General features: G+C 42.7%; 1 protein-coding gene across 1 annotated transcript; it reads left to right on the top strand.

Moving 5' to 3' along the window:
• The first annotated feature begins 56 nt into the window (after nt 1–56).
• LOC110973405 (beta-galactosidase-like) lies at nt 57–11070 on the top strand. Its single transcript, XM_022224227.2, has 14 exons — nt 57–244; nt 1154–1323; nt 2079–2229; nt 3053–3113; nt 3238–3332; nt 3706–3886; nt 4213–4271; nt 4469–4590; nt 5439–5601; nt 6038–6202; nt 6668–6775; nt 7396–7527; nt 8315–8554; nt 9032–11070. The coding sequence occupies exons 1-14, from the start codon at nt 179–181 to the stop codon at nt 9596–9598; spliced, it is 2280 nt and encodes a 759-aa protein (XP_022079919.2). The 5' UTR covers nt 57–178; the 3' UTR covers nt 9599–11070.
• The last annotated feature ends 621 nt before the right edge of the window (nt 11071–11691 follow it).

The raw sequence follows: 11691 nt of genomic DNA, 5'->3' as shown, positions 1-11691 counted from the left end.
GGTTTTGAAAAGTTTGGTCAGCTGACTGGGTACATGTTCAGCGCGTGACATTTTATGATTTACATGATTTGTAACTTCGGCTGCATGCGCTAGAGTGGATGTTACTTGGCTTGGATCGTGGTCATCATGATTGTTTAATGACTTGTTTCTCAGTTTTCAAGCTAAAATATCTGTCGTCATGGGACGAACAAACCTATTTGTATCACTATCAGTACTTTCATTTGTGTTCCTGAACTTTAAAGGGGTAAGTTAGTCCATTGAGGAATAAAACACAGTCATTAGGCCTAGTCCGGCGATTTTTGTTGATGCATGGTGATTTGTTTGGTGAGACCGTGGTGCAGTAGCCCCACAAATAGGGCTGTAGTGGTGCAGGTGATCAGTAGCTATTGATTCAATTGCATTAGCAGAATACCCTGCCACTCCCATTAAAACAAAAAGACCCCTGGAATGACTGGTTAATATTACTATTCCAAAACTGTGAGCCACAGCTCACGTTGTTCTGGGAGTAACGGGCTACATGGGTACAAGGTGAAAAACCCATAAGAAGAGTGTAACATTTCAGTTTGACCTCTAGCAAAAATGCCCAGTCTCTACCCGGCTCTGCTAGTGCGAGGTTGATCCTGCAGGCATGGCAGGGTGACAGGTGTTCTGCAGTTGAGCTCAGTTTCTCTTCATGTTCTTGCACTTGTCATCATGCCCGTGCTGTGCACGTGGTAATGTGACGATGTGGTTGACTGGTCAGAAATATTTGAACAGGTTTTTACCCACTGTATGGTGAAAATTGGAAGTGCAAAAGTTCACAACCATGGCAACCTCACAAACCATCATTCCTGTACCATGATCCAAAACATGGAAATTGGGGTTTGGGGGTTTTGTCATGTGACCAACACGACCAAACAATTCCAGCAAATTTAACAAAAATCTGGAAAAGGATTCCGTGTTTGGATGCTACTAATGTTTCCTTACAGTGACCCCCCCCCCCAAAAATGAGGCCTGGGAGATTTTCATCATCAGGTAGAAAAAGACATGTGCTTGGCTCACGACCTAATTGCCGACTTCCAGATGTTGTGAGCTTGTATTTTTGCTTTGTTTCATGCTCGTTAATAAACCTTCGACTTTGCTCGCTGTGTGTGCACTGCACTTCACTATACAGATGTCGGCTACACGCTCATTCACCATCGACTATGACCGTAACACTTTTGTCAAGGATGGCCAACCCTTTCGCTACATTTCTGGCTCACTGCACTATGCTAGAGTCCATCACCTCTACTGGAAAGATCGGCTGGCCAAGATGTACATGGCAGGCTTGGATGCTGTCCAAACGTGAGCATATACCAACCCCTACACCAAATGACTGGGGCCCTGTACTCCGCTTTTTTTATTTTTTACTTTGGTCGATCACTTTAGTTTGATAACCACCAAGTCAAAGATCGATCCACGTCAAGCACCAATCCATACCAGAATAAGGAATATTGCTGCTTTTGTTTTCAAAAATTGATATGCTGCTAATGAACCAGTTACAAAGCTCCTTTGGAAATGTGTAATTGTGGAAGAAGCGTTTTGATTGGCTCACTCTTGGAGTTACATAGCAACCATTCAAAAAAGGCAGAGCTTTTGTTCATTTCAATCTTCACCCCTTCATGTTATCTGATAGTTGGGTCATTCCATGAGGCTGGGGCACAATTTGTGACAGTGTCCTTGTTACATACATGTAGGTAACTTTTAGCACCTGTCATGACCTGTAGAGTAGGTCATTCACTCTGTAAAAGTAACACACACCTCTGTATCCAGCCTCGCAAGATGTATAATTTGGAATCCACCTGCAGGGAAATAGCTGTTCATTTTTACGGAACCCGCGTAACAGTGGACACCGTCACAAATTGCGCCCCAGCCTCATGGAATGACCCAGTTAAGTGCACATTTCTGTAGATTGAATGTGTACTGACCATTGCCCGGAATCGCACTGTTTGCATGTGCACATAGACACTGGTAAATGTATTGTCATACGAGATCTGTTAAACAAACACCAGCGACGACAGATCGTGTTGACCTGTCCAATCTGGTTATCCCCACACCAGATACGTCCCGTGGAACCTCCACGAGCCCAAACACAGTACCTACAATTTCGAGGGGACTGCCGACCTGGAGACATTTCTCCGCATGGCTCAGGAGGCGGGGCTGTTGGTGATTCTGCGAGCAGGGCCCTACATCTGCGGCGAGTGGGACATGGTACGTATCGAGCGTAACAAACCCATTCTGTGCAGAAGTGCCCCCTCGTTGCTGACAAATGGAGAGGCTGGTGCGATAAATACCATTGACTCGGTGCACCGTGTCCCCCCGTGCACATGCTTCCAATTACCAGAGTTACCTACAAGCATTGAGTCATCGTAAACAACTTCAAGCTTGTGAATGCAGTTTGTCTGGCTACAGAGTTTGATATTTAATTAAACAAAAATCCCTCCTCTTAGTCCTGTACAGAACTCAGAAAGCCATTTGTGGTTTTCAAGACCTTAGAAAAGTTTAGCTGCCCACTTCAAGTAAGAACAGTGGAGGCAAGTCAACTTGAAGTTCGTGCAAATCCCAAAACTTGAAAAATTGGCAGTTCCAGCAATTAGGGGTCCATTCTTTTTTGTGTCCCTGTCACATCTGACATATGATTTTGTAAGTTTAGAAGACATTGTCTGATCGCCAGGAGTGCTGAATTGATGCAAATTACCTGCCAAACAAATAGAAATAGTTTGAAATCAATTCCGGTGATATTTCCATGTCAAATAACAAAAGTCAGATGTAACAGGGACACGAAAATGTCACACGTTTGGACCCCAAATTTCTGGAATTACCCAAATAGGCTTCTTTTCAGATGTTGTTTGAGCCCTTTGGTCCGTTTAAAACCCGATGAAAGACTCTCGTCAAGTTAGAATTGAGCTATGAAAAGAATTGTTATGAAAACAATTTAGGAGTGGTTCACACACATGTTTGAATGTTTGTACACCTTTGCGTGTCAGAATCAAGGAAAACATATTCACGACAATTTGATTACTTTCTTTCTTAGGGTGGACTACCGTCCTGGCTGTTAAAAAATCCAAACATCAGGCTACGCACATCTGACCCAGGTAGGAATGAACAACTGACCACAGAATAAAAATATACTTGTTAAGTCAAGGCTCCATTAATTTTTCTTTCTTTTCCTGTTCATGACTCCAATAAATTTTTGCTTTGATATTTTTCACTCACCAGAATACTTGATGTACGTTGATTCCTGGATGGGGGTTTTACTACCCAAAGTCAAACCTTTCCTCTATGCCAACGGTGGACCCATTATAACAGTGCAGGTAGGCATGACAACCTTCTGGAAACTGTCAATAGAGAAAGCAAAATTTCAGCTTGATTTTGGAGGATTCGGGTGGACAAATTCTACTTCATTTTCTTCAATCTTGGCCTTAAATTTTTGGATCAGTTTTGTATTTTTGCATTTTTATCTTTGAGTCAAAAGAAAATATTGTCAAATTATTATTTTCCTTTAAGTTGGAACGATGTTTTAAAGGGGGCAAAGATTCCAAGCTACTAGTGTGAAGATTCTTTTTCACTTCAAAAATTAAGTGGAACAAAATTGCAGGAAACTGTTGAGATTTTTAGACAAACATTTAAAAATAAACAAACAGTCACTTAGAGTAACTCGGAATTCACTCATTTATCATCTGCTAGATTGAGAATGAGTACGGCAGCTACCCAGCCTGCGACCACGAGTACATCCGCCACCTGCTCAAACTCTTCAAATCTCACCTCGGGGAGGATGTCGTGTACTTCTCAACTGATGGGCCGTCGAAAGGCATGCTTGAGTGTGGCACCCTACAGGGAATATATACAACTGTTGATTTCGGACCAGGTATGTGATAAATTTGTGAAAGCAAATTTAAAAACAACGTGGATCTTAAGTGAAACTTTATCTCCCGAAGTATTGCCTCCCGCATGTTAGGTGTTCCACATTAATAATCATACATTCACAATGACATTAGCCTGCATCATCTTAATTTTGCTGGAATCTCCGGCATATTGCTTCAGCTTTCAAACATCAAGCCTTATGTAAAAAAATAGTCTTAGGGCTCTACTTTCTGCAATCCTGCACAATCCGCCAAAATCTTTAAGCGGATTTCTTAGAATGGGGAAATTCAGAGCTGTAATAATCTGTTTCCCCCACTTTTACCTCATCAGGGGGCAATGCAAGCAGATACTTTGAAGTACAGCGGCTGTTTGAGCCTCAAGGTCCTCTGGTAAGTCGGGTGAATTTTAATCATCAAGCAGCGGCTCGATGGCGAAACCTTTTAACACTGGAAGAACCACCGGGCCCAATTTCACAGCGCGGCTAAGCAAGCATCAGGCCGTGAATACTGCATTATTATGGAGAGTTTTAGCTACCAAAATTTTGTGGGGTCTAATCTTGCCTGATCTGTTTGGTCGGCATATTCAGGTGAACTCCGAGTACTACACCGGTTGGCTTGACCACTGGGGGCAACGCCACCAAAGCAAGGCACCTACTGAGATTGTCAATTACCTTGACGATATCCTGCAACTTGGAGCTAACGTCAACATGTAAGCTTCACCGTAACTCCCAGGATTTTGGGGGGTTTTGCTGTAAACCTTCCGAATTCAGTGGTCTGGGAAGGTTATACATTGGCTCTCGTTGTACCAAAGTTGCAAGAACCAATTGTTAAAGGAGAGTAAAGAAATGACGAAAAACACAAGAATTACGGAATACGGGTTCTCACAATTTGTTCTTTAAAGCAATATGTTATTTATAATAAGAGTCGACTGTAATTAGTATTCTGAGGACAGACATCAATGGCCATTCACCCAAGTTCCTGAATTCTTTCTAGCCCCTCCAATCCAGTGTGAAGCTGAAACGTCCGTCAACCCAAATGAATGAAACAAACAACTTTCAGGCAAAGTCATCTAATTCTCTCATTTGAAGTGAATCCTGAACAGCATTCAAGAAGTAGCCTTTAACCCCTTCACGGCGGGATCATTTTGACCGCGACTGCTGGGCTGTGGTATGCCCTGAATGGAGGGCTTTGTCCAGCAGCAGGCCCCCATTAAACCAGCAGCTGCATGGTGAATAGACTGTATGTGTGGTATGCACTAATCCTCACACAACGGCGCGGTAGTAGCAGTCCTCCGTAGCGAAGGGGTTAACAAGTATTTCCCCAGAGTTCTGAAGTTGTGGAAATTGTCTGACCTTTTTTAGCAGTTCATCTCGTTTTCTTTCAAAAAACTAACCCCCGGCTGCCAACCACTTTATCTAGCTCTCAGACTCGCGCTGTGCAGTAAAATGTTTATATTTAATAGAGAAATCTCAGAGAGCATTTTGTCAAACTCCTTCCATAAAGTCTAGCTTCACTAATGATAATTATGTATCCATCATCTTCCCATTCCTTCTTCAGGTACATGTTTGAAGGAGGGACCAACTTTGCTTTCTGGAACGGTGCCAACGGAAACGAGCTCGCCTACTCCCCACAACCGACGAGCTACGATTATGACGCTCCACTGACCGAAGCGGGCGACCCAAACGAAAAATACCTTGCCATCAGGACACTCATTGGAAAAGTAAGTAGTCACAACTTTGACACTGAACACTCGTAGACCCAACATGTTGTTAGCTTTTTTAAAAGTTCTCATGTATAAATACAGATGCACTGGATTTAAAATCGATTGTGGGTATCCTTCTACTTTCCTTGAGGTGTTTTAAGATCAGCCACACCTTTCCGGTAAATTTCTAGATAATTTGTTGGAAATTTGAGAAGAAGTGAAGAAGATCAACCCCTCTATTACTTAATGTGGTGCTTGTTACCTGTTGAAAGTTTTTTATTTTGCACGCAGTAGACAGTTGTAGAGGAAAGAGAATCGCTTTGGAACTTAGGGTTGGATTTGTGCTGCGCTAGCAAACCTCTCTGATGTGGTCACTCTGTTAATTTAGAAGTTAAAGACAATTCGCAGAGCTGGCAGAATCCCACAACTATCGAAATGGTCCATTTTTTTTCAGTACAAAAAACTTCCCCCTGGCAATATCCCACCTGCGACACCAAAGTACGCTTACGGCAAAACGGAAATGAGCCGCATTGCAACGCTCTACGAGGCGTTGAGCACAATATCCCCCTCTGATCCAATCAGCTCGGACTATCCAATCAGCATGGAGGATATACAACAGGTAGGTGATGATTACCCCCCCCGTGATCCCCATTGTCTCTATACAAGTCCGCTCGCTCGTTTGCCTTCTGCCCCACCCCTTCCAAAGCCCCCTCCAACAAAAAAACCTACTTAGGTTACCAACTTGGCCCTTTGGTTGCACTGCGAGCTAGTGTGAGCTCCCAATCTCCATCTAAACATTCCATTTTCCCATCTACAAAAAGTCACAAAAGCCTCCACCAAAGTCTCCTAAAATTCCAAACATTTCTCCAAAGATAACTGAAAGCCACATCTTGAAAAATCCATAATTTCCAAACATTCTTGCAACTCCAAATTTCCAGTCAAGAAATGTAGCTGTGGGTGACAGTTTTAACAAATCAAGTTTGACTTTCCAACTGCACTTCAGTCATTGAGATGTGTGGCACCCGTTTTGTAGCCTTTCCGTTTTCTCAGCGGTTACAATGATGTTTCCTCGTTGGACATGCAGGATTTTGGGTTTGTATTGTATAGAACCCAACTTCAGGCCAACTACACACTTCCCACAGCCCTGACGATCACTGGCATTCGAGACCGTGGATACGTTCTGGTAGATAAGGTATGAACTCCAGCAACATGATTTAGAAGGAAAAACAGTCAGTTAAACTTTGAAGTGAAACACTAATCTTGGCTTAACAGGAAGTGAAGGGAACTGTCTTCATCACATTTTTGTTCTGAAATCTGTCTTAAAGTATGCACCTCATTGGTACTTTTTTGTAAAATCTGATCAAAGCCTTGTTTTGCTCTTTAGTTTGCATCCTATCTTCTTTTAAAAAGAACTACGAATTTTTTTCCAGTTTCATGCCTCTCGTTGTTGCATTGACGCTTTATGTAAATGCACAGAAGCCATTGATGCTTGTGGGGAGTCAGGTTGGCGTGGTGGTTCTTTCCTCGCCTTCCACCCCTGCGGTCCGGGTTCGAATCCCAGCCCGGTCCAGCCCTGACTCCGTGGGTTTTACCCAGAATATTCCTCTGGGGTTTTCCTCCCACCTCTAAAACTGTCACTGCTTCTCATTATCTCCTCTCTACAGGTTTCTTCAGGCTTGCGAGCTACTGTGCCTAGGACACTTTTGAAGAATCCTTGGTGTCATTACCAGAAATGATTAACCATTAATAATGATGCAGATGGCTCACGTGTGGTTTCTGTGCTAACTGATAACCATTTTTACTTGTGACCAGAATCCTATTGGAATTCTCAAGCGTAACACTCAAGTCACCCTCAACATGACTGGTTACATCAACTCAACACTGGATATTTTAGTGGAAAACATGGGTCGGCTGAACTACGGCTGCTGCATAAATGATTCCAAGGTAACTGACAGAACTTTGAGTCAAGGAGATATAAATCTCAGTACAGGTTTTTTGTATGGTGCTGACTAAACTTGGTAAGGACTGTCAGCTCAGTGTGTCTAGGAATTTAACTTCTAAGAAAACATTAAAAACTAACCCAAACACATGATTCCCTCTGAACTTGCAAGACAAGTTATTTTCCCATGTCTCCAAACTTGGAATGTTCCTGTTCATTTCAGAACATTTTTTTGGAACTGAACAGTTTTCTAAACGGAACTGTCCACAGCAGGGCTGTTCCAATGTTTACTGGATTGGGACATATGGTTGTGCAGCATGTAAACACTTGTTGTTCCGAGTCAGGTCTCTATCATTGCTTAGAACCAGCCATCTTCGTGGCACTGTCTAAACAGGGCCCAGTTTCAAGGCGCTGCTTACCACAAGCGGAAAATCGGCGCTTACCGTAGCAGAAAACTCTGTGCTTGCAGCGAATGTATTTCACGGGGCTGCAAGGAATTTTGGCTTGCGTGCATGCATACATCCCGTAACTAAGGATTCCTTGCTTAAAAGGTGAGCACAGAATTTCTCTGCTAGCGCGGTTAGCACAGAATGGAGATCGTAAGTGCGGAATTCTCCGGTAAGCAGCGCCATGAAATTGGGCCCTCATGATAGAATGATGTCATCTGTAGAGTTTACCTTTGGACTCCCAAGTTGGTGATTGAATATGTAAGGTTGAAACCTATTTTAGTGCATCTAGCAAATATGGGCTTCCATTGCAGGTTTGTAACACCCCTTGATATTTTACTCACAGGGCATCATTAGCAATGTCACCCTGGGCGGTGTTGTCCTGAAATCCTGGCAGATCTACTCTTTAGACCTCAGTAAGGCACATCCATCTTCCCTGAAGCTGGTCCCCGAGACCCGCCCAACCGGTCTGGAAGACCTGCCCTCTGGACCGTTGCAGATACCTTCCTTCTTCATCGGCACCCTTCCAAGCGGTCCGGCGGGTGGACCTCAAGACACCTTCTTAAAGCTGACGGGTTGGTCCAAGGTGAGTCCTCAAACCAAACCAAACCCTTCCCAGATCCTTCAGAATCCACTACGGAGGTTTTTGGAGGAATTTGCAGGATTTAGGAAGGTTGAGCTCAGCCACTGTAACTGGAACGGACCTGATGCCCTTGAAAGTTATTGATGGAGGGAAACTGTACCATGGGCCTGGCACGCAGTATTTGAATTGGAAGAATTCAGGACAATTTAACGATAATCTATAACAAGTTTTCGACAGTACCCCATGACAAGTGGTTGGGCACAATCTTTTGCTTTCCAAAAGAGCCGTTCTGCGGGGAAGAATTCTTCTAAAACTTGCATCCAGTAAGAAAGGGACTTGTGACTCCAGCCACTCAGAAAAAGAAACAATAATCCACAGATCACTTACAGCGAACCAGGCAGAAGAAATAATATTCACTTTTTTTTATTTTTATGTACATTGGACTTACTGTCCAGATTAATTTTGTGACCGATTTTTCAGGGCCAGGCTTTCATCAACGGGTTCAACCTGGGTCGCTACTGGCCGGCCGAAGGTCCACAGATGACCCTCTATGTGCCGGCCGTCGTTCTCAATGCAACGACAAACACCCTGATACTCTTTGAGACAGAACACTCCCCCTGCAAAGCGTCCAATCCCTTTTCCGTATGTGTGGTGGAATTTGTCGATAAGCCTATTCTCAACTCGACCATTCCACCTGTGGAAGAAACGGAAGAGGTGGACGGCTCGCTGGATCTTGATGTGCTTGAAGAATATGAATGGGAAAATATGGCCGTGTTAGCATCGAGTTCAGCCGAGAGGGATACCGATTATCAGGAGTACGAAGTTGACCGGATGGATGAGCCCCTGTATGTGGTAGATGGGATACCAGACCCCGTCGAAAGACCAGACTCTTCAGCAGCAGCAGCTCCAGATGTTGAGGATAATGCCAAAAGTGATGGGAAGGAGGACAGTTGCTGGCTTGACGTCGTGAAAACTGCCGCCCGGTTTGTGGCCGAGGTCTTGTGTTTCTTCACCAGTATACCTGTACTAGTCTGGGGGTATTTGTAGTCGGCGTTGGCACAGTCTGCTCTGTCTCGGTCTCGGGCTTTACCTAATTTCTCCCCTCCACTCACAACTTTAAGAGTCTTGAACTCATTAAGAAGTCAAATATTGCCATCGAAACATAGAAATACATGCCGCAGAGCCAACTGTTGAAGTATTGCTCTTTAATTTGAACACTTGTGCCCGACCGTGCCCGCGACGGAGACAGAGCCAACTGTGGCAATTCTGCCTGTATCTCCTCTGTACTTTTTCATGCGTATGTGTTTTTGTTCTTCTTTGGTCAACAATTCACACTCGGACAATGTTTCATGTATGCTATTGTCACAATTCTCAGAAGTAAAGCAGAAAACGTTATTCGACTATTAATTAATTTCAAAGGAAAATCAATTGAGCAGCAGCGAATAAATATGTAAATCAGCACATGACATCTGGGCCCAATTTCATGGCACAACTTACCGCAGAATTCCGCGCTTACGATTTTCATTCTACGCTAATCGTGCTAGCGGGAAAATTCTACGCTAACCTTTTACGCACAGAATTCTTAGTTACAGGATGTACGCATGCGCACAAGCCAAAATTCCTTGCTAACATGTGAAATACGTTCGCCGTAAGCACAGAATTGTCTGCTTTGGTAAGTGCTGATTTTTCGCCTGTGGTAAGCAGCACCTCGAAGTTGGGCCCTGGTAACATGTTTTTCGCCAAAGAGATGCTGTAAAAGTTGGTTTGTTTGCCTGCTTAAAAGAAAACCGGACGTGAACATGTCTAGTGCCCAGTAGTCAACCAGGTATAGCTTAACCCAGGTGTCATGGTGCCTTTTGGACGCCCTGTCCTGAATCTGGACACTTAATGTCATTGGAGGAGAAACAAAAATGGACATTTGGTTTTTAATTTGGTTTAAACAAATATGGAGAAGTTCTTGGCCGATCCTTGCTTTCATTTCCAATTTTGCAGTTTATAGATAAACGCACGAGCCCTGAAAGTAAAGGAATACAATATGGCTGCTTCTTGCTGAATCAAAATTGACACACGTGGATTCAATGTAGGTGTACCCACGTTGTGATTCCTGAACAGAAAGGCTGAAAAGTGAAACATGTTCTGTGACAAGGAAACCATTTTTAATTTGTGTTTTCACAACAGTTTCTATCATTCATGGCTCTTCTGTACTTTGACAAATGTTAGATAAGGCTTACATTTATGTGATTGCTTTTACTTTAATGTGCAGCTTTTTAGAACTATTAGTATATATTTTATTCAGAAGAAAATCCTGAGAGACATTTTCTATTATGGGGTGATTGTTTTTTATATATTGTAAACAATTCAAAATCACTGATAAGTATTGGAATATGTCTTGTGAATCAGTACTGATTGTTCCATATTTATGTCATCGTTTTCTGACGTGAATGTAATTTTAATATTTTTTATATAATTCTATGTAATGCTTTACTAAATTCTTCAGAATAAACTGAAAATTATAAGTATGACCGAGTGCATCTTGTTACAATGCATTTGAACTTTTGAATAATCTCATGTGCATTCCGTTTGGAATTCTGTTTGCACAAACCCGTCTATTTTATTGGAAGTTGGAATAATTGGGAATTCGTTACTTTTTAACTGATGAAAGGTAAAGCTGTCAAATTTGTAAAGAAAATAAGATTTGGGTAATAAAAAAAAAGAAATGAAGATGGTTTCTGTGAACTCGCTCGCTCGTCCGTCATCCCCCCCATAAACAGTGGCGTAACTATAGGGGGCGTAACCAACGGGCCACGTGCCTCGTACTTGCGACTGCCAATAAATGTCCGTATTTGTTTTTTTGTTTTTGTTTTTGTTTTTTTGCTGTAGGTTTCCCGGCCATTTTGGGAATGATGTGTAAATGAATTTGTAATGGCAGCATTCGTTTTCGAGCGAAATTGAATGAACATTCAGATCCCCGTTTCGATGAAATTAAATGAAACATTTTCGATTAAATGAAACGTAATGCACATTCATTTATTTCAAGGATGCAAAACGAAGTCTTGCGAAAATGAAACCAGGTCACTTGAGTCGTTTTCAAAATCCACACCAAATTGAATTTTTAGTTGACGGGCTTAAACAGCACATTA

The sequence above is a fragment of the Acanthaster planci genome, linkage group LG17 (genome assembly GCF_054643075.1).
Source record: "Acanthaster planci isolate LZ-2023a linkage group LG17, COTS_SCS, whole genome shotgun sequence".
NCBI classification, from domain to species: domain Eukaryota; kingdom Metazoa; phylum Echinodermata; class Asteroidea; order Valvatida; family Acanthasteridae; genus Acanthaster; species Acanthaster planci.
Note: the sequence above shows the minus strand (reverse complement) of the source record. Positions and strands in the feature narration are given on the sequence as shown.